This window comes from Sprattus sprattus (genome assembly GCF_963457725.1).
Source record: "Sprattus sprattus genome assembly, chromosome: 3".
Taxonomy (NCBI): Eukaryota; Metazoa; Chordata; class Actinopteri; order Clupeiformes; family Clupeidae; genus Sprattus; species Sprattus sprattus.
The window spans coordinates 33,369,191-33,396,903 of record NC_137922.1 but is presented as its reverse complement, the minus strand read 5'-3'; the positions used below and the strand labels follow the sequence as shown (position 1 = coordinate 33,396,903).

The 27,713-nt window shown below is 46.6% G+C and overlaps 4 protein-coding genes across 11 annotated transcripts in view; 3 read left to right on the top strand and 1 right to left on the bottom strand.

Annotated features, from left to right (window-relative positions):
- Positions 1-84: 84 nt before the first annotated feature.
- Positions 85-4,663, top strand: LOC308362204 (dual specificity phosphatase 29). 5 transcript variants are annotated; one of them, XM_080834754.1, is made up of 6 exons: positions 85-387; positions 1,638-1,687; positions 2,196-2,272; positions 3,045-3,222; positions 3,624-3,844; positions 4,058-4,663. In XM_080834754.1, exons 4-6 carry the CDS (start codon positions 3,068-3,070, stop codon positions 4,267-4,269), a joined length of 588 nt encoding a protein of 195 aa, XP_080690880.1. In that variant the 5' UTR covers positions 85-387; positions 1,638-1,687; positions 2,196-2,272; positions 3,045-3,067; the 3' UTR covers positions 4,270-4,663. The 5 variants fall into 5 exon arrangements, with proteins under 5 accessions (XP_080690880.1, XP_080690883.1, XP_080690882.1 ...); XM_080834757.1 differs by having other exon boundaries at positions 2,196-2,286; XM_080834756.1 differs by lacking the exon at positions 1,638-1,687.
- Positions 4,664-5,321: 658 nt separating this feature from the next.
- On the top strand, positions 5,322-6,902 carry LOC308362720 (dual specificity protein phosphatase 13B-like; the record flags this gene model as incomplete). The annotated part of the gene is made up of 3 exons (XM_080835447.1): positions 5,322-5,464; positions 6,234-6,353; positions 6,722-6,902. 3 exons carry the CDS (start codon positions 5,322-5,324, stop codon positions 6,900-6,902), a joined length of 444 nt encoding a protein of 147 aa, XP_080691573.1.
- A 1,984-nt stretch (positions 6,903-8,886) lies between these two features.
- On the top strand, positions 8,887-10,783 carry LOC308363203 (dual specificity phosphatase 29-like). Of its 3 annotated transcripts, none has more exons than XM_080835996.1 (4): positions 8,887-9,043; positions 9,531-9,695; positions 10,092-10,315; positions 10,445-10,783. In XM_080835996.1, exons 2-4 carry the CDS (start codon positions 9,535-9,537, stop codon positions 10,720-10,722), a joined length of 663 nt encoding a protein of 220 aa, XP_080692122.1. In that variant the 5' UTR covers positions 8,887-9,043; positions 9,531-9,534; the 3' UTR covers positions 10,723-10,783. The 3 variants fall into 3 exon arrangements, with proteins under 3 accessions (XP_080692122.1, XP_080692123.1, XP_080692121.1); XM_080835997.1 differs by having other exon boundaries at positions 9,433-9,695; positions 10,092-10,207; XM_080835995.1 differs by having other exon boundaries at positions 9,433-9,695.
- A 136-nt stretch (positions 10,784-10,919) lies between these two features.
- Positions 10,920-27,713, bottom strand: part of LOC308363202 (histone acetyltransferase KAT6B-like) — a 28,404-nt gene continuing 11,610 nt past the window's right edge. For both annotated transcript variants that reach the window (XM_080835993.1, XM_080835994.1), the window contains exons 7-17: positions 26,355-27,478; positions 24,871-24,986; positions 23,847-23,962; positions 23,562-23,703; positions 23,149-23,310; positions 22,570-22,663; positions 20,184-20,415; positions 19,555-19,714; positions 18,388-18,636; positions 16,579-16,879; positions 10,920-16,174 (exon numbers count right to left, since the gene is read on the bottom strand). In XM_080835993.1, coding sequence (XP_080692119.1) covers positions 12,864-16,174; positions 16,579-16,879; positions 18,388-18,636; positions 19,555-19,714; positions 20,184-20,415; positions 22,570-22,663; positions 23,149-23,310; positions 23,562-23,703; positions 23,847-23,962; positions 24,871-24,986; positions 26,355-27,478 — 6,007 coding nt within the window. In that variant the 3' untranslated portion in view covers positions 10,920-12,863. The remainder of the gene's footprint in view (positions 16,175-16,578; positions 16,880-18,387; positions 18,637-19,554; positions 19,715-20,183; positions 20,416-22,569; positions 22,664-23,148; positions 23,311-23,561; positions 23,704-23,846; positions 23,963-24,870; positions 24,987-26,354; positions 27,479-27,713) is intronic.

The following is a 27,713-nucleotide window of genomic DNA, read 5'->3' as shown; positions in this document are numbered from 1 at the left end:
TCGGCTATTTTGAGACATCTGCCGCATACGAGAGGGCAGATTTGAGAGTACGTGAAGATGAGGGGCAGAGGAAGGGGGGCGGGGGGAGACATTTCTTTGCCTAACGAGATTTTTTTTTATAAAGAAGGATATAATTTCTTTCACTCCGATAGAAAAGTGATAAACGCTTACTGGTAGGGCCTGTCGTAGCGAGACGCTCACCCTGCTAGCTCACATAACCTGGAGGGAATGCGAAAGATGTTGCTAGAACAATTTTGAGCAGTGATTCAGATGTTAAAATAGAGAAAGCTGCAGGGCAGAATGTTCCCGGCGGTGCTGCACAGAACTTTCTCCTGTCAAACCGTAGCTCCACTAAATGAAAGATCTTGACAAGCCGACGTGTATAAGGCAAGTGAGAGTGTGCCTGGGAGTTGCTTAAATATTCTCTTTAAAAAAATTATAATAATGTTGTTTACTCTCTAAAGGGTAATCAGTGCACTGAATAGCTAATTATTCAGTGCCACTGTGGTGTTAAGTGTGCTGTTGTTGGGAAGACATGAGAATCAGATGATATAGAGTCTTCTCAACATTCTACACTTCTGTTGTCACTGCATGCAGTAAAATTTCTCTCCATGTCATCGTCCATACTGATGACATATTTATGACTTAATGAAGTTTCCATACATGTATGAACCACTAAGAATTATGCTTGAGTTCTAATTATGAAGCTTCAAAACTCAATGTAAAATAGTATACAAGGTAAATTAGTATTAATACTAATTACATTATGGATCACCTTCAGCTAATGCATAATCAACATGATCAAAACATGAATGTTAGTAGTAATTAACTTCATTAGAATAACCATAAGTATTGTTAATTGCTTCATTTTATGGTTTGTTTACATAACTTTGCATTGCAATTCATTAGTGAACAGGAAAAGAAATTATGTTATTAACCAACAATTAGTCTAAGGGCAATTAGTGAATGTTTCATTAATGACGAATGCTTCACTTCATGGTAGTTAATAAAACCTTAAAATAGAGCGTCAATGTAAACACAATACATTATAGTTTTACTTTTATGTGAAATGTTTCTTTTATGTGAAAGCATTGTATAATACTTATGCGCTACTTACTATCGAAGACAAACAACAGAGGGGGAGCTAGAGATACTAAAACAGACGAGAGTTGGAGAGACAGGAAACAGGAGGGCGAGAGACAGAGAGAAAAATAGAGGGAAAGAGAGGTGACAGGGGGAGAGATAGAGAGAAATGGGGTAGGAAAGCAGCTTAGCCTGAGGGAGATGAAAGTGTGACATGAGCAACAGCTCTGCATGAGGTCCCACAGGAACAGTCCTGAGTTTCTGCTGCAACAGAAGAGTATTTTTATGGCATACAGAGGAGAGTGTGTGCAGGTCTGTGTGTGTGTGTGCCCATGTTTGCATGTGTGTGTATGCATATGAGTGTGTGTGTGTGTGTGTGTGTGTTTTGCAGTGAGATGCCCTTGTGAAGAAAACTGTAAACAGTCTAATTGCAGATGGTGCACATGAACCTGTTTAGCTGACATGGGTGGCAGATTCTGTTAAAAAATAAAAAATGTATTCATTTATTTCCAAGTGTGTGTTTATGTTGTATTATGCATCGTACAACCCCACAGCCATAGGGGAATTACACTCCATCAAGCACAAGCAAGAGAGAGACGCCAGGGTAAGCTGCACCAAATTTAGCAGAGGTCATTACACTAACTGACAGCTTGGGTTTCAACACCCTGTTCCCGTTTCGGAGCTAACAATGCTTTTAACCTCGCGGGCTGATCAGACCCTTGAAGCCCGAACCACAGCAATGACTTTGAGGTTTGAGCAGAGCAGCCACTCATAGTCGTGTCCTCATCTAAATGCATAAAATGGGGACAATGTCTAATTTCAGAGCAGTGAGTGCCCATTACAGGCAGGTTTAGAGAGAGGTTGTCCGTGTGTGTGTGTGTGTGTGTGTGTGTGTGTGTGTGTGTGTGTGTGTGTGTGTGTGTGTCTCTGCATGTATTAGTTTGATATGTTTCCACAAGACAACTACCAGTACATCTCAACAAAGTGTCAATATCTTGCCAAAAACGTATCTGTCAAATGTAATCAAAAGCAGGCTAGTTTTCCCCCCGTTGCGATAATGTGGTTTTTGGACATGTGTGCTCCATTGTGATTGTTGTGCGTTGTTTTGAAAGGGGAGACTCCTAAAGAGAATACACCCGCATTCCCCTGTCACATCAGAAACATAATACAGTTCACAGCAGGAGTCGCAGTAAGTAGTCAATGGTGAGACATGTGAAATATTGTTTGTTAAATCCCCTGCTTTGCTGCATGCTGTACTGCAATAAGGTGGAATAGAAATATATTGGGGAAAATAAGGTCAGCAGATATGAAGTGCTTATTACATGGAATAAGTAGATAATTACAACTGTGATTACATGTTATTACAGATTTATATCTCTCTCCGTGTTTCAACTGAAATATACTAACAGATGTTGCAGATCAGGCATTCCTATTTAGGAAAACAGTATGTTCAATGAAGGTTTACGTTTTATATGCTCTATCATTCTGTAACAGTTAAAGATAAACAACACAGAGAAAAAGCACAGATTTGTCCACTAATTAGTAATAATAATAATATTAAAAAAATAATAATAGTAGTACAAAGTACAAAAGAAGGCAGTGAAAATGGAAATGGATGTTTTGCTCCACTTCTTGCTTTTGCTCCCAGATATACCTTATTGTGATAGATCTGCAATGATTTAGGAACTGTTTGTAACAAAAAGCTGTGAATGCTCTATTTTAACCCTCACTGTAAATGTAAACTTCGTCTCAAACATTCTCTCAAATAGACATGTTTGTTTATTCACAAAAGAATAACTTTTCTACTATTAGAGAGGGCAAAACAGTCTCAGCAGTCATTATAATTCATTTTCAATCATCCATACATTCAATAGTGTTCAGTGATTACAGTGCATTGACCTGCTGCTATACCAAAGGGCTTTAATAAATTACTTTAATATGTTGAAACGTGTGTTCCAAAGGGCCTGGTGGGACTCAGGCAGAGATGCCCAAAGGTGCCTGCAGCTCAGAGGGGTCCAACAGCAGGCAGAATGGCTACGAGACGCCCTCTTCCCTTGACCTCCATAGACTGATGTGGCTGAAGAAAGGCCAGAGAGCCCACTTGGATGAAGTTGTGCCCAGGATTTACATTGGAGACATGTAATATAAGTGCATATGAACACACTGTAGCATCTCAGTGCAGAAGCACCATTCAGATACATGGTGATAAAGATTGTGATTTATGGTGTTATTTGGTGTAACCGTTTCGGGCCCTCTTGTCAACATCAAAGCAGGTATTTGTTTTCTGAAACAAGCAGGTGGTGCCATTGATATCACAGCAAACTTTGTGCGGAAGATTTCAGACAAATATGCTGAGAATATAAGGGATCATTCAAAGCAGAATAATTAATAATAATGAATGTAACGAACTGTGTATTGTACATTGACACCACCTATGCATGCATGCACTTTAGGTATCTAAAAATGTAACAAACACTTATAATTAACTCTTAGACAGATATTAGCTCACCACCTTTCTGTCAATTGTGTTTGGACACCAGGATGGCAGCCAAGGACAAAAGACTACTGCAGGGCCATAACATCTCCCATGTGTTAAACGCAGCAGACGGCAAGTACAACGTCAACACAGGAGCCAGTTACTACAGAGACACCAAGATCACATACCACGGTGTGGAGGCCTTTGACATGCCCTCTTTTGACCTCAGCCCCTTCTTCTACTCAGCCGCTAAGTTCATCAAGAGTGGCATGGACACACCAGGAGGTATGTGGCCCGTGAACTCTGAACTCTGAACTCTGAACCCCTTAAAACCTTTATGGAGTTAAAATGTACAATATACTAGTAAGAGGTTTGGACAGGGTTACAGTTTGAGTAAAAGTTTACTGTAAGGTCCTGAATACTATCAAAATAAAATGGCATTTCTGATGTACCATTTAAAATATTTAACCCCCCCCCCTCCATGATTGTTTGTGGCAGGTAAGGTGTTGGTCCACTGCGCCATGGGCTTGAGTCGCTCCTCCACGCTAGTGCTGGCCTACCTGATGATCCACGAGAACATGAACCTGCCCAACGCCATCAAGGCCGTGGCCGAGAACAGGAACATCTGCCCCAACGCCGGCTTCCTGGAGCAGCTTCGACAGCTGGACCAAGAGCTGCACAGACAGAGAAGAGCAGAGAGCAGCATGTAGAGCATGGAGGCACAGGACAGGAGGACATTTCATAAACCGCAGGCCCTTCATCAAACAGTATTTGGACAACAGCTTGTGTCCAAAAGTTGCATCCAAAACTCTGCATCCCGAGCCCAGAGTACAGTTATTACAGTTATTTCGTCTGTACAGTTGAACATTTGTAAACGTTTATGCTGTAAATGGGATGTCTTTTACACTTTTGGGGAAGAAAAAAAAAAAGCAAAATTGTGCATTTTTGATGTGTGTATATTCATCACTCCTTTCCCCTTGAATATAATGTATACAGAATTTTTGCAACTGTATTTAAACGTTCTGATATCTCTGTATCTTCGGTATGTTTTGTTTGCACTGTCGGTCTATACATCTGAATGTATATAAAGTATTTTTCTTTATACTTTATTTGCATGTAAACGGCTCCATCGGAGCTATTGGACATGTTGGCACTCCTTTGATAAATAATTGTGCCAAAGTTCTCGAAAAAACGACTTGGCTGCTGGCATCAGTGCTGTTCTTCTCCAGGCTAGCTACGACCAGATTCTCAGCTGTGTGCGACAGATTGGAGTGGCTCACAGGTTTATAATTAGCCTCCTGCCAAAAAGGCAAACGCTGTCCAGAAATAAAGTGAAGCACGGAAGCACCAACTCACGTCTGTAGGAGGTAGACATTTGTGTTGAGGAGGAGGAGGAAGAGGAAGGGGAATAAATCTATATGTGGGAATAAGGGGAATAAAAAGGTATGTTCAATGTTCACTGTTGAATTTGGAAAGCGATTTTGTGTCATTTCCTCGCAAATAAAAGCAATTATCATAAATTAGCATTAACAACGATGTAACCTTGTAAACAGTGTTGTGGTGAGTCAGATGTTAATGTCAACCAATGGTAGCTGTCAAACACAGACAATAAAACAGGAATATGAGTCACTGACAGACAGAGCTCTTGTGAAATCTGAGCACATCGAAAATAAACAGTGTGATACACCAAAAATATACTCTTGGCTCAAATTCCCCCAGTGCTGTTATTTCATTCTTGGACAAATTATCTTTTTTGAAAAGAATGAACAAGGAGGACAACACAAAGAGAGGCGAGCCGCACTACACACCTCCGACCATTTCCAAGCTGCTTGGCATACTTCTGAAGAACAGACGACCAACTGGCCCCTTCAATGAAGTCTGGCCCGGGGTCTTCATCGGAGATGCGTATGTATGACATGTACACGATGTGAATCGGTGCATCACAAAAAAAAGTCCCTCTGTCTTGGCACCACACATCTTCAGTTAGAAATGTACTGAACACATTCCAGTTGGGGATTTAGGGCAGTTTATTAGTAGTTTCTAGAAATTAAACACTAAAGGATTTCTGTGGGCATTGTCACTTAATTCAGTACAAAATAATCATGATCGACAATAAGCAATACCTGATTGAATTGTGGTTAGAAGTCCAACCAGTTCCTTCCAGTTCAGTGATGAGTGGTATGAATCTGATCATTGTTTCATCTCCGGCATCTGGGACCGTCATGTTCATTACCATCTCCATTGATTACAACAATAATCAAGATGTGTGGGGACTCGCCACAGAAGCACAAACAGGTGCACCACCAGGCCAGCCAAGATGGCAGAGGAAGTCCAATTACCTCATTAAGACAAACAATAGCCACAGGAAACTGGCAGTTACCCGCGACAGTCTGTGTGTCTCCATTGGTCTGATTCTGGCTCGTTGACTCCATCATAAGATATGGTAATTTGGAGCATAATGGGACATCAATGATGGCAAATCCATGATAGGAATCTGTGAATCCATAATGACAAATGAAGTGCTCCATAAGCGTTAACCAATCTGTCACAGGAGAGAGATGAGTAAATCATACTGTCAGCACTCAGCCATGCAATGTGTACAGAATCACAGGGTAACAGATAATACGACAGAGATCACCCTGTGTGTGTTTTTTCTCTATCTTCGTCTCTTCAGGCACACAGCTCAGGATAAGGCTGTGCTGCTGAGCCTGGGTGTCACACACATCGTGAATGCAGCGGCTGGCCCGCCTCACATTGACACTGGGCCTGGCTTTTACACCGACACCTGCATACAGTACCACGGAGTGGAAGCACCCGCAGAGATTTTGACCTCAGCCCTTACTTCTATCCAACAGCAGAGTTCATTCACAATGGACTTTCACAAGGGGGTAAGAATGGTCGTGAATACATTTTTGAGGGTTTTCTCAAGATGGTGTATAATCCCTAAAATCATATCTGTTTCTGTACATGCTGGTTTATTTGTATTGGCCCCTTAGATGAATAACCCATCGGACCAGGGAGCTACTCGTGTCTAGGCAGTAGTTTTATGAAGATATCAGCCACTTCTAATCCCTTAGAGCAGTTCAACAAAAAACTGCTGGCGTTGTACTTACTCAATACATCACTTTGCTCTGCAGGCAAAGTATTTGTGCACTGTGCCAGAGGGATCAGTCGTTCGGCTGCACTGGTCCTCGCCTACCTTATGATCCGGGAGAGGCTGACGCTGGCTGAGGCAGGGGTGGCTGTCCGCAAACACAGGAACATATTGCCCAATGCCTGCTTCCTCAGCCAACTCTGTCATCTGGACATGACCCTAACCCTAGAGAGGAGCACAGGGAACTGACAGTTTTTAACCACGTTAACTGCATTAAAGGCACCCAGTGCAACTTTCGAGGCTTAAAAGTAAACATTCAATTTCTAGTCTTTTTTACACATAGTAAGTTTCAATAACTCCATACCATTACATACCGACATTCAAGCAGCAAAGATGAGACGTCGTTGTGTGGTGAGAACTGATAGAAAATCGATAACAACAACAATGGCCGCCATTTTCTTTATTTTTTTTTACCTGCAATAAATAAAGCAGGCTTCCAGTCAATGGAAAAATGGCTTCTCCCCACCAGCGATTGTTGTTGTTTACGATTTTCTATCAGTTCTCACCACACAACGACGTCTCATCTTTGCTCCTTGAATGTCGATATGTAATGGTATGGAGTTATTGAAACTTACTACGTGTAAAAAAGACTAGAAATTAAATGTTTATTTTTCATTGAATGTTTACATAAAGTTGCACTGGGTGCCTTTAAGATGTGCAAACATACATAGACCTCGTAAATACATTACATTTTGTATTCTGGATGTCGATTGGCTACACTCTATATCTTCATATTTTTAAAATGCATTACCCTGGATCTGCTTTCTTTTTCTTTTTAATATGTATTTGATACATGTGAATAATAGCTTTGTAGCTTTCAAGAGGTTCTGTTTAAAACCAAAGTGAAGATGTTTTATATGAAGCTAAAATGAGGATGTTTGATTCACTGTCATTGCTACTTTGTGTTTATTGTTAGTTTGACGAACATCTCCCCACATTCAGCTTTGGGTTTGTTTATTCCACACCCTTTGAGAGTAGTGACAGCCTTAAACGGATTCATTATCTCCTCCTTAATGAGTGTTTCTGACTGCTGACATGTTGATAACACGCATTCACACGCAGTTGCACTCTTGAGGAGATCAGACAGAGTTATTAATGGAGTATTAATTTATTCTTCAAACGCTCATCTTCCTCTTCCTTTGTGTTCCTCATTTCATTATTTTTTGTTTTCCAAAATTAAAATCAATGCCAACACCGAACGGGTCTGTGTACAGAATCAGGTCATCCTTTGAAAAGCGAGATGAAAAAGCAAGATGAAGCCATTGCTGCCGTGGCACAGTTCTCCTGAGCCCTGGTGCAGACACTAAGCTGCCATAATAAAAGGAATTGAATATCACAGGTTTAATGATTACTCCGACAGGCTGAATGACGGCTGGGGTGAAAGATATGAACAAGGAGGAAATGGTGACGGAGGGAAGGAAAGGAGAGGGCTGATGGTTTTGAACCCCACGTCTGCCAACTGAAACGATGCTGCACTCTCTCTCTCTTCACAAGACAGAAGCAGATAATCATCACAGCATTTGCACTTCTATGCCTCACATAAGGGGAACCTTAAAAGCTCTGAGAGTGTAATACCAGCTTGATAAAATGAGATTATGATTTCATGCATTTGAGTCAAATTGGTAGCTCTCTGTGGTTTCACAATAGGGGTGTTCCTTCCCTTTCAATTCCGAGAAGGCTAAAAAGGGAACAATTTGAAAGGGAATGAAGATAAAGATGCCCTTTTTCTTCGTGGGATATGATGAATCTTTTAAAAAGCCTCTTGCAGAAGACAAACAAAAACTGAAGTGCTTTCATGAAGAGCCACCATTAGCCAGTTCTTGTTAGCTGCTGATTTAGCAGCAGTGCTTGAGAGCTTCGACTGCAAAAATCTCACAGGAAAACAACCATAAAATACAGAGACAGAATTCTCGGTCAAATGAAATGCTGCGGTTCAATGAAAAACAGTCTTGTGGTGCTCAAAAATGAGAGCACTCTAGCATATATTTTTACCATACAGGTTCCAATGAGAAACATGGTTGAAAGCAATACCATCTCCACAAACAGGGGTGAGCAAGGTTCAGTGCCAGCAGTAGTTTTAAGTTTCCAGCGCAGTGTTTAGATTCTCAGTCGGGATCGTGCTAAGTGCCTACCCGCCGGGAAAGTGGAACAAGACTAAAAATACCACCCAGACTCGACGCCTGTCAGTGTGCTGTCATATGGTCCTGCTTCCATGGGGTTTGCGTTCCCTGAAACTCAAAGAAAAGTTAGAACTGGGGGCGAAATAAAAACAACTTTGATCTGTACATATTAGATGACATTCAGAAGAGAAATAGGAAGACTGACCCCTGGTAAGTCATTCTCTGAGAGACAAAATGAAAGCCCAATTGGACCACATGAAGGGCAAACTTTCTTTGCCGTCTGATTAAATCTAAGTATGGCTTATACTGTGGACAATGGTTTCAATACATTTAATGCATGTGTATATTTTTGTTGTGATGATGGAAAGGCCTAACCTTGCACTATATTCAGGATTCTGGGCTCTGTTAGGAAGACACTCAATGGCCTGTGTTGTAGTATTATAAACAGATGCAGTGAAAAGTGGGAATATGTTTAGACAGGTCAGAGGTCTTGACTGTGATCTTTGCAAACGGCCTGCTGCACAGCCTTTGAGTTAGCATTAGGGATTCTAGGAGTAGGACTAGCACACAAGAACAAATCCTCGAAAATCCTGTTACAGTTATAGTCATAAGAACCTGATGAAAGAGACGAGTTGAATCGGAGATGACTACTGTTCTTGGGTGAGGAAAGACGGCCTCTGGCTTCTCTCGCTCGCAGCTCAATGCCTGGCAAGAAGATCAAGCTTCCCAAACCGCCCGCACCCGAGCCGGAGGTGGAGTATGAGACGCCTGGAGCCTACGAGCTGGAGAAGCACCTGACCCACGGCAGCGTCGCCTACACAAACGTCAATGAAGTCTGGCCCAACGTCTACATCGGGGATGAGTAAGTCCGTCTGTCTGACTAACTGGATTGCCGGCTGGCTGGCGCGCAGGAGATGACAGTGCATAAAAATTCAAGTCAGTTTTTAATAGTGTGTAAAACGGTTCAGACACAGGGTATGAACACAGAGGGAGGAAGGAAGGAAGGACATTTCCATCTCAGTTTCTCCTGATTCATGGCAGGTTTCTGAGAAGGAATAGGGGTGAGAACTCCCAGAATAGAACCAATCTTTGTTCTGATCGATAAAAAGTGGAAAATAATGAACCGATAGTCAGGTATTCCTGAGGGGCTTTAATCACATGCGTCATGTCTGCCACTGGGAGAACCAAGAACCTTTGGGCTCACCTGGCCTACATGTGAAGTGAATACCTGATAGGCTGCATTTCGTCTTGGTTGCAGGCAAACAGCCAAGGATCGTCACTACATGCAGAGGAAGGGCATCACCCACATTCTGAATGCGGCTGAGGGGACGTGGAACAGTGTGGACACAGGGGCAGACTACTACAGCGGCATGAGTATTGACTATTATGGGATAGTAGCTGAGGACATCCCCTCATTCGACCTGAGTGTGTACTTCTACCCTGCTGCGGAGTATATCGACCGTGTCTTAAGCAATCCAGAGAGTATGTCGAATACTAATTTAGTTTGCTTGTTTTCACAGTTAAACTAGGGAAAGATGCTTTGCAATAGACAATACTTGTCGTAATCTACTGTTGGTACTTTATTGACCTTCATCGTCCAATTATTTTCAGACAAACTCCTGGTACATTGTGTCATGGGAAGGAGTCGGTCAGCAACACTCTTCCTGGCGTACCTCATGATCTACAAGAACTTGACTGTGGTGGACGCCATTGACAAAGTGAAGAGTTACAGACGCATCATTCCCAACTGGGGTTTTTTGAAACAGCTCCGGGAACTGGATATGAGTCTCCACGAGCAGCGAAAAGGAGGGGGGGAAAGCAGGTGTGAAGGGGAGATGGACACCAAGGGTTCTCCTGAGACTGCAAATAGTGATGGGGAGAAAACATAGGGAATACAGTTATTCCAAAACCTCCTTCTCGGAAAAAAATAAATGGAAAACCCCTTTGTAATGGTGTGATGACAAGCTGATGGGCAGGTTATTTGAGCACTTTTTATAGAAAAAGTCAACCGTCAAACATAAATGTTCACGGTCATTACAAGCCAACAAGACAGCTAAATATGAGGTCCCTTTTTTCCTGGAAACAAACAAGATTTGGATCGTTGCTACAACCCACTCCAGATAGAATTTCATACCCACACAAACCAACAACATTAAGCCGTGATTCACTCTGTGAATGTGGGCAGTGGCTTTTAATGCAAATAGTCAAATGGGTTCTAACAAGGAGACCACTTTCTAACCGTAAATGGAAGCGTTTAGTGGCCGATTAGCGTCGATTACTCCCAGGATCTGGCAGATAGAGTGAGACACCAGAAATCATTGAAGTACAACCCAAGAACAGCATGATCTAAACAGCCAGCCAGAAAAACACAGCGCATAGGCAACATGGGCATGAGAAACAGAAGATGCTTTCATTGTCGTCAGTGTCTTCATTCGATTTGCCTCAATAAGCACAGGCAATCTGGACTCGACATGAGATGATAAAAATCCATTAAGCATATGAGCTAATCAAAACAAGAGGAGGCACACATACCACCAAATCGCGAGGATAAAAAGAGAATGGAAAAACAGAAGAGAAGTGTAAATACATGGTTGATCATAATTTATTTTACGCTAAAATGTACAGCATTTTGTTTTTAATTCGACTGACTAAATGATAACTCATAAATACATGACTTGTCGTAGCGTCGTATCTGTACATATGACCAGGATTGACCCACCCTGAACCTCTGACTCCGTTGCCATAGTACCAGTCACTCTGTATTGGTACAAAGGCTACAAAAAGAGTGATATAAACAAAACACAAATACAAGTCGCTTTTTACATGCAGTTGTCTGTTAGCTTTCGTTTGGTCTATTCACAGGCTCTACACCACCTTTATGTAAAATAGAAATCCAACATTGTTTTATAAAGATAGAAAACAAATCTACACATGGAATGAAAGTGTAAATTCCAAGGCATTTTTTGTAAAATATCAACTTTGGACTAAATTAGGTCTCTATATCATAGCCATTTACTTTCGTTTTAATTCTGAGATCAGTCTACATTTCGAAATGTTTTGGAATTGAACTGGGTACAAATTCTGAAATATATGTGTTTTTATTATTCTGACACATCAGTCTGCATTATAAAACAGAAAGCTGCCGTGAAGAAATTTGTTACAAAAAGAGTTCAGAATTATACATACAGTACATATCAATAAAACCTTTCAAACACAAAAAAAAAAAAGAAAGAAATAAAACAAAAACAAAACAAAAACAAGGACTAAGTTTACAGGGGTGTTTTCTTTTTTGTACAGTATCAGAATTAACAAAATATAATTTGTCATCTTCTTTCCCCAGTCCAGGGAAACCTAGTGAAGGCCCAACATTTTTAAAATGGCTTGCTATTAAGCACGACACATGTACAGTACTACTTGAATGCACTGTCACTAACATAGACTCTGTAGCATGCTAATCGTAACTTTGCAAAATAAGTCTGAATAATTTAAATGTACAAAGGCAAAAAGAGTATGGTACAAACGGACTTTTCAGCACTGTTTGACAGGTCGGCTGGAAAAGGCCATGATGTCCACTCGCTCCGTCTGCAGCAGGCACATTTCATGGCTTCTAGGAAGCTGCTATGAGACGGTTTGCCCCTGAGGGGGTGGGAGGGATGGGGGGAACTGGGCAACACCGCCCCCTTTAGTCCCGATCCCCCCCAGAAGGCTATTCCAATTTTTTTTGTATTACCATTATTAGCTTTTTATTAAGTAAGGCTTCCAATTTCTTTTCAGAAAAAAGAAAGAAATAGCACAAATGCTTCTCTAATGTCAAAAATAACTTTCTCTCTTTATTTTAATTTTTTTTTTATTTATTGTTGATTTTTCATTTTTGCATTCCTGCCAAGTGCTGGTTTTCAGTAACTTCAAGGGGTCATGACTCAGAGACAAACAGAAAGGCAAAAGCAGTGCATCTCAAGACCATATGAACGTGTAGGTGTGTGTGTGTGTGTGTGTGCGCGTGTGTGTATATGTGTGCGGGGGACTTCAGCTACCTCCTCATGAAAGGTCCTTTGAGAGACTGTTTGGCTATGCCCGTGGTCATGTAACCGTGGTGACCAGCGGCTGCTGCTGCGGCTGCGGAGTACATCATGTTGCCATGCGGTGGCGGTGGTGCCTGCATGGCCTGCTGCGGGTAGGGCTGACTACCCATCATGCCCATCTGCATAGGGTACTGCGGTGACTGGTTCATGTATGCGTGGTTGCCATGGTAACTGCTGTTCATCATGGGCTGGCTCACGCGGTAGCTGTTCATGCCATTGAGTGTCGGCACGTTTACGTTCATGGAGTTCATGGAGTTGTAGGCAGCCGCTGCCGGCATAATGTTCACGCCCATGTTGACGTGCCGCGGCATGGCACCCAGGGTGGTGCTCGGCGCCTGCATGGGCACAGACACCTGCTGCTGCTGCTGGTGGTGGTGATGGGCATGGGCATGGGCGTGGGCATGAGCGTGAGGGGGCGCGTGGTGGTGTGAAGCCGGGTGAGGGGGGTGTGCCAGTGGGGTGGACTTGGAGCGGGCGGCAGCATGGCTCTTAGCGGAGGACACGGAGGTGCCACCGCCCACCTGCGTCTGGATCCTCTGCGACGACGGGAGCCCCATGCCGGCGGCGCCCATGTTCCGCTGGAGCATCATGGGAGATGGGGTGAGGTTGGGCGTGGGGGGTGCTTGGGGCTGGGTGGGTCCACCAGGGGGGCCGCTGTGGCTGCTGAGCTGTGATGAGAGCGCTGCGCCGCCGCTTGCATAGGAGCTAATGGGGTGCGGGGTGTTTGTGTGGCTAAACGGCATGGGGTGCTCCATTAGCGTGTTGGTGAGCTGCTGCAGCTTGGCCAAACTGAAGGTGGCCGAGGGCTGCCCGTAGGTGGCGCTGTACTCGCTGGGCGCCATGCGCTCATACAGGCTCAGGCCTGGCGGGCCGCCGCTCTCCCCGGCCATTTCGGCCAGCTGCATGGGGCTGGAGAAGTTGGAAGGCAGACCGCACTGCTGCTGGGGGTGAAGGCTGTGTTGGCTGTGGGGGCCGTGACTGTGGCCATGGCCGTGGTGAGGGACATGTTGAGCGCGCTGAGCGTGGACTGCGTGTTGGGCGTGCGTGGAGTGCTGCTGGGTGTGTTGACTCAGAGCCACATGCTGCCTGTGTGGGGTCTGGGGGGCGGTGTGGTGCACCATCTGGCCGTGCTGCGCTCGCGTGGGCATGTGCTGTGCATGCACCCTGTGTTGGGTCTGCGCTGGGTGTGGGGCGTGGAGCGCTTGTTGCTGCGGCCCGTGTTGAGCGTGCTGGACATGTTGAGGGTGTTGACTGTGAGGGCCGTGTTGAACGTGTTGAGCCTGAGTCGGATGCGAAGCGTGTGGATTGTGTAATGCGTTTTGCGGGTGGTGTGGGTGCTGAGGGTGCTGTCCGAGTTGGCTAAGGTGACTGTGCGAAGCGTGTTGGGCCACATGACTGTGACCGTGCGGTCCATGTTGTCCATGCGGCCCGAGTTGGGCCAGAAGACTGTGCTGGGGGTGCTGGCCGCCGTGCTGCCCGTGCTGGGGGTGTCCGGCGTGGGGTCCGTGCTGGCTGTTGCTGGGCGGCCGCTCCACCACCACTATGCAGTTGGGCGACTTGACGCTGCTTATGCAGTGCTGGGGCGAGCTCAGGCTCCCGGGCTGCATGAGGCCGGCCATCTGCTGGCTGACTGCACAACTGCTGGGTGCCAGGCCCCCGAAGGAGCAGCTGGTCTGGGAGGACCCCGGCCCCGCTGCCGATCCTCCTCCGGGGCCCCCCGCCCCTGCTCCTCCGCCCAGCGACGAGTCGTAGCTGCTGGGGTTCTCGTAGTTCTCTGTGGTGCTCTCGATGCTGCCCAGGTCGCTGAAGCCACTGTCCACCACCTGCTGCGAATGGTCCGACACCGACGGCACGTCCATCATGGGGCTGGTCTCCATGGCCAGGGAAGGGACGGAGATGGAGCCACCACCGCCACCTCCACCACCACCACCACCCTGTTGCTCGGGGCTGATCTGGGTGTAGCTGCCGGCTTCCAGGACGGTGACGGTGGGGCTGCTGGCGGAGCGGACCGATTGGCTAGGGTGGGAGGAGGGGACGGAGGACATGGGGCTGCTGCGCTCCGACTGGGAGTAGTCGTCGAGTGCGCCATGTGCCGACGCCGGCGCAGGGCTGCGCTCTAGCTGCGTGTACGTCTGCAGGCTGCGGCAGGCCTCCTGGGTCTCCACACAGTCTGCGTACATCCCGCTGTCCTCCTGTCGCTCGGCCTCCTGGGTAAGCGACTGCACTGCCTGTGCCGTCTCGGAGTCTGTCTCCGGGCAGACGGAAGGGGGATCCGCCTGTATCGGGGGACTGGGTGGGGGCCTCTCGACTTCCTCAAGATGAGGGGGAGTACGACTTGGCTGGTTCTCCTCTTCTTCCTCATCCTCCTCGTCTTCGTCCTCTGGTTCAGATTCTGCAGGAGGCTCAAAGTTGGATATTGCTGGCTCTTGTGGCTCTGGAATACCGGGACTGCTGCAGGGCGAGGGTGCTGTGCTGTTGGGAATGACTGGCTCCTCTGGAGCAGGGACTGGGCTGCTTGGCTCGCTGGGAGCTAGAAGATCTTGAGCGTAGTCAGGTTCCTCCTTCAGACTGGTCTGCTCGGCCGCATCCTGCTCTTTCTCCACCACAGCGGGGTCGTTGTGACTGTCGTCTTCATCGTCCGCGTCCTGGTCCTGCTCCTCTACACGACTGGGCTTCTGCTCTTCCTCCTCCTCCTCATTTTCATCATCCTCTTCCTCTTCTTCCTCCAGCTCCTCCTCTTCCTCTTCTTGCTGAGCTGCAACCCGGATGGAACTTTTGATCTCTTCCTCCTCCTCTTCATCCTCCTCCTCCTCTTCCTCGTCTTGGTCCTCCATGTCGTTGTCATCATCCTCCTGCTCTGGTGAGGCTGCTGACAGCTGGAGCTCCTCCTGGCCGGGGGAGCCTACCGGGGAGCCCGGCTGGCTGGCGAGGTGCTGATCCGGGCTAGCGGGCCTGGACTGGAGCCTACCCGCATCAGTGTCCACGGATCCCGGGGCCGTGCCCGACTCGCTGGCCTCCTCCGTGATGGTTGGGGGCTCCAGTGGGTCGTCGCCCCCACCCCCCAATCGAGGGTCCTCGGCAGCGATGTGGTGGTCAGCCTCTAGCGGCGTCTCGGGCGGGGTGTAGAGGTTGAGCTTGAAGCCCATTTTACACTCCTTCTTCAGCCGCCACTTCGGGGGGCCGCGCTTGACTCCTTTTGGCCAGCCCTTCTTGCGCTTGATTGGCCGGGGGATCCCCAGTTTCTTCGAGACATCGGAACCTACGATAGAATGAGCAAAAAATAAATAAATAAAATCCTTTTTTAGTATTCACACATCTTTGTATTGCAGGCCGTGACTTGCATGCAAATTCCAAACTTTATTGCCTTATTCTCCCAAGTTTACACAAAAGTCATTCTAACAAGTCATTCTTCGAGGGAAATGGCTAACAGGATATTCAATTATGGTTTGCTGCCTTTTTTTTTTCTTTTCTCCCCCACTGTAAAACCCCTATTGTGACACGGCTGAAAAGGCGTACTTGAAATGAACCAGAACCCTATTACTGTCAGACAATGGAAGTCTGCTGCGAGGGCTAAGCAATTTTGGCTCAGTCAGCGGGGTTGAAAGAAAGAAAAGGAAAAAGCCTCAGTATAATATTTCAGAACAAAAAAAAAGGTCAAATTGCCTTCGTTCCAATGTTTCCGATTGTCACTCTCCTCGTTCTTCAGCAGCCTTGGCCGACCCCTCCGTTTCTTGGTCGGTCGCACAGTGAGAGTCTCCTTCTCTTCGTCTCTGTGCTTCTCCTCTTCTTCGCTCATGTCTCCTAATCGTGCAGAGCGCTCCAGGAGTGGCATGGGCCTCTCGTCCTCGGAGTTCTCAAAGGGCTCGTTCAGGACCTCTGTCGTCTCGGAGATGGTCTCCGTGGTGACACTGCTGTTGATGCGTTTGCGCTTGCGGCCGCGCTTCTTCTTGAGTGCAATGGTTTTCTGAAAGAAAAAATTAAATACATTAAAACCGTGAAAGATGAATCAGTGAGTCGTTGCTTAGCACAGGGTGACACGCAAACCTGAAACCTGTAATTGCATGCCTCTTTCTCTCTGTGAAATGCTTTAGAAAACCCCAAAAATGATACTTAGCACAAGTTCAAATTGAGGGTTCAAGCTGTGGCCTCATTACCAAGCCCCAAGACTCTCGAGAAGCCATAGAAGTAAAAAAGAAGGAGGAGAAAAAGAAGAGAAAAAGACGGAGGGATACACACACAAAAAAATAGCAAAAGCGCTGGAAGCAAACCACAGCGCTTGGGCAACTCTTCCTCTCAGCAGACTCTAGCCTCCTTTTGGAAAGCCACAAATGAGCCATGAAGCACAACCAAAACCACAAGCCATTCGAGCTGCTCTCACAACACACACACACACACACACACACACACACACACACACACACACACACAACCACACACACAGTCACAAAGAGTTTGACTAAACACATGAAATGCTTTTGCTTATTTTTTCGATGATACTTTTCTCCCATCTTTTCAAAACATGAGAACAATATACATCATGTTAAAGGAAATAATCACTTGCTAGAGGAGCACCACTATCACATCATGCTATACCGCCACAGACACTAGGTGGCAGTGTTCCAGTTCACAGACAAAACTGTTATGACTACTCTTAAGGAGATGTAAAGTAAAAAAAAAAAATCACACACACACACACACACACACACACACACACACACACACACACACACACACAGAACCCGCACACACACAAATATTTGGTCTACTGCAGACTGTATACACCATTAATAAATACAGAAGACTAACAGTGTTGATTTAAGGCTACCGGGAAGCTTGGGTGAGGGAGGGGCAAAGTAACCCAAAATTGGAGGGTAAAGAGAGGTGACTGCTGTTTGCTTAACGCAGTCAAGCTAAATCTCAGCTAACAGAGTAGCACCGACAGCGATGATGGCAACCAAAAACACATGTTTAAATAAAAACACTGGTTTAAGCATCAGTTTAAAGACCAGCAATTTAACATCCTCACGCCTGAAGTCAAATGGGGATTCTACTCAAGGGCTTTAGTAGTAGATGTCATGTTTTACAACATTTGGCTCGCTCAACCATGCCAAATGGAAAGGAACCACAAAATACAGGATCATTTTATAGTGAATTCAACAATGATTAGCTTAATCAGCTCATTAGAAACATAAAGCTTTAAAAAAAAATATATAAACATTTGTCTGAGACAAGGCTATGTGGGTTTTGTTTTGTATGGGCACCTAGACCTTCTTATGTCTTGTAAAGAAATTTCACCTGGGCTTTCCTACAGTACATTGTGTCCATTCACTTAACTGCATATTAAATGTTAAATTCTCCACCGGAACAAAAACTCATCTTGTCCGTGCCAGAGAAAAGTAGCTCATCCAAAATGTCAGCCCTGCTTCCCAAATCCGGACTAGCTGCCAATTTATAGCTTCACTGAAGCCTCACCTTCCTCTTGACCCCGAACATGGCCTGCGCTTTGGTGAGGATGGGCGGCGAGCTGTCATACTCTTCCTCCTCTTCCTCTTCCGCATCATTGTCCTCGCTGTCCTCTGAGGCAGAGCAGTGCTGCAAGTGCCGGTACGGGTTTTTGCAGCGCATCTTGGCCAGGTGCCGGCGGGCGATGTGGCGGTGGCCGGTGAACGAGTCCCTCTCTTCCTTCTCCCAGCAGCTGGCACGTGCCGTCAGTCGCTCCGCCTGTTAGCAGAACAGGGGAATGGAAACAGAGCAGTGTTGTGAGAATGAATGGGAGCAGGGGAAAAACTGACATACAAGCTGTTGCAGTGTCAGAATTAGGAACCTGATGAGCAACCCCCATTGAGAGAGAGAGAGGGAGAGAGAGAGATTCCCGTCTGCATAAATATTCAGATGAGCGTTTTTAATAAATGTTTCCCCTAACCAGGGGAGATTGCTGAGTCTTGATTAGATGCTTGTCACAGCGAAGGAGTGGTGTTAAACAACCATGGGAAGATCACATTTCATGGAATATTTAGGACTAATTATGTTGCGCAAGCGGATGCGAGCAATTTTGCACATCATTAGACGTTTACTGACAGCACCACACGCCTAAACGTCTAATGGTCTCTTACTAATCAAACCAAACAACATTTCGCGTTGGCGATGAAACAAGTACGGGGAAAAAAAGAATTCCATAATAGCAGTGCTCCACGCAAACAGGATTATTTTCAGGATGTTGGGATTTTAAAAGCAGGTGTTGATGCGCGGTGTTTAATATGAGGCTAAATGCAATTAGCAGGGAATGTGGTATGCATGCTCATAAAAGTAATGAGGCGAGCAAGTCTATAAAAATGGAGTTGACATGTGGCTCTGTTTCGGGGCGTTTCCTAAAGGGGGGGGAAGTGCTTTGATGTGTTCGCTGCGGTTGGTCTCATGAGGTGCTTTGTGAGGTGACTCAGGAGTGATTGTGGGGTGAGACTGTGTTCACGTGTGCCTGTGTGCCTGTGTGTTTGTGTGAGGGTGCGTGTGTGCGCGCATCATATGAAGACATGCGCCTGTGTGCGTCTGTTTCTGTGAATGCATGTTACTCACATACATCACGTGCAGACGTGTGTGTGTGTGTGTGTGTGTGTGTGTGATTGCATGTTGCACACGTACGTCCATCTCAGCTTCGCGTTCTTCCTCCGACAGCACGATGTTCACCGTAACCGTGGGCGACCAACGCAGATAGGCGGGATCGACCTCGTTGACCCTTGGGCAAGCCCTCAGCCGCTCCATGTGTTCATGGATCAGGTCATCTCTGCGTACGATCACAAACCTGGACAAATCGGATCAATAAGGTTTGAGCCACTCAATGGGAACTGCACTATACTATATTAAAGTATAGGGTCGATATATTACACATCAAATAAATATAGTGGCAACACTGCCCATCACATTCATAAGTCAAATAAAATCAGAGCAGTTAGCCTCCTAACACACATTCTTCTTGGGTGCGATCCAAAAATGTATACGGGGTGTTTGTGTGAGGGGAAGGGCGGGGTGAAGGGAGTAGCATCAACAAGGCAATCTAGGCATCAACACTTTTCTTTAGAAAACCACTCCTCCTTCCTTCCTGGGTCAAGACACTTCTTTAGAAAACCACTACCCCTTCCTTCCTGGGTCAAAACACTTCTTTGCCAGAAGATGAGATTGCTGATAGACTTGCCCAACACTGTGGGCGAACCCTCATCCACACAAACGACACACACAAACGACACACACAAACGACACACACACACACACACCTGCCGTGGCGCTTGTCGATCATGCTGAGCTGCTGTAGTGTGTCTGCGATGTCGTGCGGACACATGCCCGTGGCGCGGATCAGGCCCTTGACGCTGAGGCGGCGGTCAGCCAGTGCGTGCAGCTGCTCCAGCAGGACGCTGCGCCAGTACGCCCAGTAGGATAAGCGGCCCAGATCTGACAGCGGCTTCTCCGGGGAGCCCGCCTGTCCTTCCCGCCGCGAGAGAAGGTAACCTGGAGGAGGAGCGAGGGATGGAAGGGAGACCGAAAAAGAAAGAAAGAAAGATATAGAGCGAGAGAAAGAAAGGGAAACAGAGAAAGAAAGGGAAAGAACGAGCGAGGGACAAGAGACAAGGGAGAAAGAGAGGAACACATCATGATGACAGAATGATGCAGAGACACAAACAGGTATAGTGTAGACACAAGATTTGGGCCATTCTTTACAATGCATTAGGACATGTCCTAAGAAAAACATATGATGAAAAAAAGAAACAGGAAAAGGAACACATTTGTTCGTGAGGTGACATGAATCGGCCTCCTGAAAGCATTCCATTTCCACCTTCAAAGGGTGGGGGGGGAGAAAGGATGAGAGGCAATCTGTTCTCTCTCCTTCAGCCTGTCGGATGGTATGATACATGCTGGCAAGGGCAGCAGAGAGGGTGTGTGGGGGACGGGCGAGTGGAGGAGAGGAATAAAAAGAAAAAAAAGAAAGAAAGAAAGAAGGAGAGAGAGAGAGGCTGGGGGATAAATAGCCAAATAGCAGCTGGACGGCATCGCTCCGAAGAGTCTGCGTGTGCGAGACAATGAACGGGAGTGCCCACATGTTAAATAATAATATAACGGGGGAAGCCACTTCTATCAGTAATTTGTCTCCTAACAGGCCAGTCAAGGGTCATCCATTACCTGCAGCGTGAAATTAATTAAACGTCTTTTAAATGTGTGGCGCCGCTCAAAAACTGAGAGCGAGGGGAAACCGCACAAGCGAATCTAATCAAAACAAACAGCTAAAGCACCGCCATACAGCACCAAGCAGCTCATCGTTGTCTTCCCACCCCACCCCCCCCCCCGCCCCCCTCTCGTGTAATTAGGCCAGTGTTTACTCAATCGGCGGAGAGGAACGAACCGCACAGGGGGATCACCCATGCAAAGAGAGAGAGGAGGGGGAGAGACATCGCTCTGGGTCATCTTTAATGTGTAAGCACTGACTAAATCATTAGCTTTGTATGTACAAATAAATCAGGCGTAATTGTGGAGTTGTGTCCTGATGGGTTTGGCGCAGCGGGGCAAAGTGTGGCACTACCAAGGTCACACCACACCCGTTCAATGCACCATATGAAGCCGATGCACATTAAACGCATCTTGAACGTTACAGAACATTACATTTCTTCTTCTGTAATACACACATACACGAAGAACAGCTCCTCTAGTCTCAGTAACACTTCTACACACAGGTAAGCCACGGTATAGCATACAGCGGCTCTACCTGCCGCCTACGTGTGTACACTAACAAAAACCGAACCACAAGACAACAAAAGGCTTCCTCTGCCACAGTCCGACGAGAGAGAGTAATCCAGAGAGCTCAACTTCACTGGCCGCCGTTCCCCCCAGAAACGGCTTTGGGAGGCAGCTGAGAGCTCTTGGCACTCATCTCGTGCTAATCTCTCCCTTTGTCATCGGCACACTCTCAATATCTCTGATGATCCCTTCCTCCTTTTAAGTGTTTTTTTTTTCTCTCCTTCTCTCCACATTTCTCAATGGTGTGTGAGCCTCCTTCTTCTCATCATCACTCTCTGAATAGGCCTAACTGCCTAATGTGTCATTACATCTCCGCAAGAACACACACTCACACACACGATTCTCACAAATCCTTAAGGAGATGTGGAGTGCCAAAGCCAACAAAAGAAATGAGACCACCTCAGTTTTTCTTTGCTTGAAATTTAAAAAAAAAAAAAAAACACGAAAAAGAAAAGAAAGGCACACAAATAGCTCTAGCCATCATGACTACATTGTTCCATTCTTCCCCCCAAAAATCCAGAATGACACGGAGAAAATACATTTGACAATTAGAACACGGGGAACCCGCTCTGTATGCAACGCGGAAACAATGGCCTTCGACAATTAACCACATTTGCATGTGCTTGGTATCCACATTCTGTGAGGGAAAACAAGGAAGGAGCATGTCATTGGCTTTGCGCGTTTAATCGCCCGACCACAGAAGAGATTTAAAGGGCCTTTAATAAATCGTGTGACCGCACTAAAAGCGAAGAGGTGGCTGGATGGGAGGGGAAGGGGGATAGTGAGGGGGGGAAGGGGGGTAGTGAGGGGGTAGGGGTAGGGTGGGGAGGTGGTAGGACGATATCAAGTTCTCAAAGGCATTAGGCAACTTACTGAAATCAATGAGGAAGCGTCCGAAGCCCTGCCTTTGGTACTGGGGCATGATCATTATGCAGGAGACATTGTACTTCTGCTGGCAAAGCTTTTCCTGTGGGAAGGAGAAACAGATCAAGAGTGTCAAAGCTCTGCTGAAGCCTGCAATATATTGCACCTGCCACCGTCCTTGTCTCGTGCACACACACACACACACACACACACACACACACACACACACACACTCGCACACACACACACTCGCACACACACACACTCGCACACACACACACACATAGGGTTTACCCTCTCTTGTGTTTAGACAGAGACAGATAGGCACACATACAGACATCCAGATGACATATCTGCATATTTGTTTGGATTTTAAGAAAGGAAGTTTACAATGGCACGGACTGCGAGGAGACAGAGTTTAATCACACCGAAGAAAGTGCCGGGAACTCACCGCAACAAGCCAAGATTGCGGATATCAAAGAACAATATCATCCAACAACTTCATAAAACCCTCAGTGCGCAATTTATTAACATCAGCTATCTTTCCACTCTGTGTGCGCACGTGCGTGGGAAGTTCTGCACTCGTACCTTTGAGAAATAGCCAACGAGATGACAGCCGTTTTCATCATTTTTTGTGAGAACGTAGAAGAGAAAGGGCTCCACGTCGTAATACAGCGTCTTGTGGTCCAGGAAAAGCTTGGCGAGCAGGCAGAGGTTTTGGCAATAGATCTTGCTCACGTTGCCATCAACCTGGTCAGGAGGAAAAATTGAATAAAAAGAGAAAAAGGAATCAGGGAAAAAAAAAAAAAAAGACAAAAAAACCAACCACATAAAAATGAGAAGGATTCATATCTAAACACCCAGCAACCAGAGAAAGTGATCCCAGCCAGACTGGGCAGACAGACAAGGCCCTCTGCTAAGCCCCTTATAAGCAGAGAAGCAGAGAGGCAAAGAGAGAGAAAGATGAAAGACGGGTCTGTTCTGAGAGGAGCGGAGCTGACCTCGAACACAGAGAGGTCAGCCTTGCGGTAGATCTCGTTGGCAGGCGGGTGGAACCAGCCGCACTTCTTGACGTGCCGCTGCAGGATGTTCTTGCTCCGCATGTACTTCAGGCAGAACTCGCACAGGTACAGCTTGTGTAACCTGCAAAGAATGCAAAAAACATCCCCAGAGAAAATGAGGACAACACCAGCTGACGGTTATTAAGGGCAATGATTATTAAATATGATAAAGGTCAGTAATGACAAACAGTATTGCTCTGCTCTGAGCCATAAACAGGTTTGTACCGGGAGTATTCAGGTGGGTAAGGTGAGCAGTACCACGTTTGGATCTCATACTTTCCAAACTCAATGACCGCAGGGCTACGGCCTGAGGAGTCTGTGATGTTCATACTCCCCGTTCTCTGCAGAGAGAGAGAGAGAGAGAGAGAGAGAGAGAGAGAGAGACACACACACACACACACACAAACACACACACACAGCAACGCACACACACACAGCAATAAAAAGACATCAGTCTGGAAGTGACTCAGGAAGCCCACAGATGGCATCTCCAAATGATCCATGGGAAAGATACTTCCACGGGTTTATAATTCACTCATAAAACAGGCCCATGAGCACTGGCACAACACAGCATGAATGGAGAGCAGCCAGCAACCCACTTCCACAATGGAAATTCATTTATTTCTCGCATTAAAAGGTTTTTAATTTCCATATTCTTGCAGAATCCATAGAAACGCCCCCATTAAATCAAATGAATATTAAATATCTTAAACTACAGGGTAGAGGTCACAGGAGTTTGTAAGATGAGTGCAGCTGTACTTTTCTGTAAGTAAACATACTGTCAAAATTAACATTTCTAAAGAGGACTTACTTAAAACACTGTATATACACACTTTGACTAAAGATTCATTTTGGAATGAACAACCCATATAAGCTTAAGGAGTAACTGCTACAAGGTTTCTTTGGTTTTTAAAGTTCAGCAACATTGGTTAACACGGTCCTCCAACGAAAACAGTTTGCAGTCCCAAATGATGACACATAATGTTGAATACTGCCAACACTAAAGACCACTAAGTATTTTCTCTCTCCGTCACACATGGGTCGAAAAATGGGACATTCTGCCCACAGAGGACTTTGGATTAGCCATCAAATTCCACTGCCTGGTGACCAGATCTGGCAGCAGTAAAGGAAATGAAATGTAAAGGTTGACCCTGGAGTGGTGTGCTCTGTAACCTACACTATTCACATTTATTGATCATTAGTGTTGGCCCATCCACACCATTTAAGTTTGGTTCCCACTCTGCCTCACCTGTGCGGAGAGCTCCTGGACCCGCCTGAAGATCTCCACGTCCTCCTCGGTCACATGCTCTCTGGCCACAGCCACAGGCTGCTCCTCCGGCCTCTGGGGGGCGCCGCTCTCTGCATCTGTCACAGTTTGCAGGAAGCAGGTCAGTGCCAGACCTACACCTCATTACATCCCAAATACACACTTATGTATGTCGATGTCTAGTCCTACCATTTAAGGCACTCTGAGATGTTTTGTGCCTTAGTGGCTCCTTCTGTTCAATCATAGTGATACTGCCTATGATGTTCTCAAACTATAAACATATATTTATGATGCTTAAAATATATGTATTAGTAAGTGTACAAAGTGTTCACATAAGAAAGATCATCATATCCAAAGACTGGATTAGCTTTCAAATACTTGTTTAAAAATAATCAATTAAACAAACTTCAGAAATAGGGATAAAAAAATTTACATCTACATCTAAACACGAAAGCGATCATTCAGTTGATGAAAACAACATTAAAGGGACAGACACAGACCTAACATGCTTTAAGTGTGTGTGTGCCTCTGGTGTAGGCAATGTGTGCACAACTGCATGCATGGATGGCTAAGAGTTTAAAATTACATCAGCACCACAAGCCCACTTCTTCCTCTTGGAGAAAAAAAAGAAAAGAAAAAAAAGAAAGAAGAGAAAACCAGATCTCTTAAGAACCCACAGAGATGGGGGAGTTGTGGCCCCCTAGACAGCCCACTTAACAGCGGAAAAGCCAGGGCCAATTCCCTCTCATTAGAAGCCCAATTAAGGCCTGTAATCACATTAAACCTGTTAAACGTCAGGGCAGGCTGCTTGGGTGCGGATGAGCAGGAAGCTTTGAGATGAGGTGAAGCTGGAGGACGGTATGAAGCTGGGAGTGGGATGAAGCAGCACAGGTTATGATGGCATTTCTGGTAGTTAGACGATGCTAGCGATGGGCTAATGTAGCAGGCTTGCGCTGCATGAGGAGGTATGGGGGCCATGCATTTGGAAAAATAAAGCGGAGAAAGGGAGGAGGAGGAGGAGGAAGAGGAGGAGTTTTGGCAGATTTTCCACAGCCACTACGGAACCAAAAGAGAACAGATCATCGGAAAAAAAGCGTTGAGTCAAGATCAAACGAAAAAAGAAAAGAAAAAAAAAGAACGGGAAATCAAAATTCAGAGGTGGAGGATTAGTCATAAACACACATTCTGCTGCATGTTAAGAAAAATAAATAATGAAACCATAAAAGCAAATAGTAAAAATAAAAAAGTAAGAGTAGTTTCCTCTATACTGAGCACAGAGGATTATGAGGGTGTGTGAGAGAGAGAAAGAGAGAGAGCGAGCGAGAGAGCGAGAGAGTGCGAGCAAGCCAGCGACAAGCCGAAAAGGGGTTATGTGGTTATTCTGTGCTGGACGACACGCAGCTGTTCTGGGCAGTAGCTGGGGAGGTGGGAGAAGGTGGGAGGTGGTTTCGGGGGCCGTTGCTTACCATCGAAGCTCTCGGGTTTAACTTGTCCGCCGGTCACTGCGCCCTTTGCTGGCGAGGGGCCCCCCTTCTGAGTGGGCACTTTATATTTTAACCTGCCTAGCAAGCGATGCTTTTTCAGGAAGGCGCTACGTCTGAAATGGCCGACCGCCTTAAAGGGGCGGCCCCGGGGTAAGGGGTGGGAGGGTGGTCTGTTCTGTATGAGGCTTGGTCTCTGTCCTAGAGCCTGGTGATTAGGGGATTGGGAGTGGGGGTCGGGCTCAGGATGGGTCTGGGACTTACGATGCGCTCGCCTGGGCTCGGCGTAGCACAGGAGTCCCTTTTTGCGCGATTGTCCCTGAGCGGTGAAGATGTGGGAGAGTCCGTCAAACAGGCCCTTGAGCTGACTGCTGCTCGACAGGCTGCCCACAGACGGGGCACTCGACTGGCTGGACGAACTCTGGGGGGACCCCGGCGGCCTGTGCGAGTCTGGGAGGCTGAGACGAGGGGCCAGGGAGGGAGGGGACGGAGTCGGGGTTGGGGTCTGGCACTCAGCACTGGGAAAGCAAGCCATCCCTGCGGCGGTGCCGTCTCCTGCCGCTGCCGTCAAAGCACCAAACTCGAGGAGGGACTCCGAGTAAGGGCATGGGTGGGGGTGAGTGGACAGGAGGCCCTTACGCGGTCGCCCTGCGTGAGCATGTGAGGGGTGGTCTGGGTCAGCCCGCATCCTGCGGCCCCTGGGCGAGGGGGTGAAAAACCTGGAGAGGCCGTCGATGAGGCCACGGGGTCTCTTGTGCGGGGGGTCATGCGCAGCGGGCGAGGCCGCGGAAGTGGTGGCGGTCGGGGTGGGCTGGGTGGTTGTGAACGGACACGGAGTGAAGGGGGCGGTGGAGGACAAGGAGGGAGAAGAGGAAGTGGAGGAGGAGGCAGAGGAGGAGGAAGAGGAGGAGGAGGAGGGGGGAGGGGTGGTGACGTGGGAGCCAGGGGCTGCCCAGCGGGGTTCTACAGCAGCCAGTCTGCCTCGGGTGTCCTTCACAGATGCGGCATGAGCAGATGAGGGTGTGGTACAGACTGTGATCTTTTGACCCCTACCAGGTGACCCCCTTCCTGCCAGCGCAATCTCAGAGCCATCGCCCCCGGTAACAGACCTGCAGGGGGAGACAGGATGTCATTTGAGGAAACACCTGGAGACACTGCTCTTGTTTCACCAATTAACTTCACAAGTTCTGATAAAACTGACATGTTTAACTTAACAGACCTAGATGGTGACGACTATGGAAAAACTTGTGCCTTTCAGCTTATTCACCACATGACCCCGACCCCAACACGTTGCAGTAATAACTAGTAAACTGATAACATCTTTGTGTTGAGTCACCATTTAAC

Coding starts and splice junctions, on each gene's coding strand:
- LOC308362204 (XM_080834756.1), top strand. CDS start 3,068: ATGCCCAAAGGTGCCTGCAGCTCAGAGGGGTCCAACAGCAGGCAGAAT. Junction 3,223..3,623: donor AGGATTTACATTGGAGACAT/GTAATATAAGTG, acceptor TTTGGACACCAG/GATGGCAGCCAAGGACAAAA. Junction 3,845..4,057: donor TGGCATGGACACACCAGGAG/GTATGTGGCCCG, acceptor TGTTTGTGGCAG/GTAAGGTGTTGGTCCACTGC.
- LOC308363203 (XM_080835996.1), top strand. CDS start 9,535: ATGCCTGGCAAGAAGATCAAGCTTCCCAAACCGCCCGCACCCGAGCCG. Junction 9,696..10,091: donor AACGTCTACATCGGGGATGA/GTAAGTCCGTCT, acceptor TCTTGGTTGCAG/GCAAACAGCCAAGGATCGTC. Junction 10,316..10,444: donor TGTCTTAAGCAATCCAGAGA/GTATGTCGAATA, acceptor AATTATTTTCAG/ACAAACTCCTGGTACATTGT.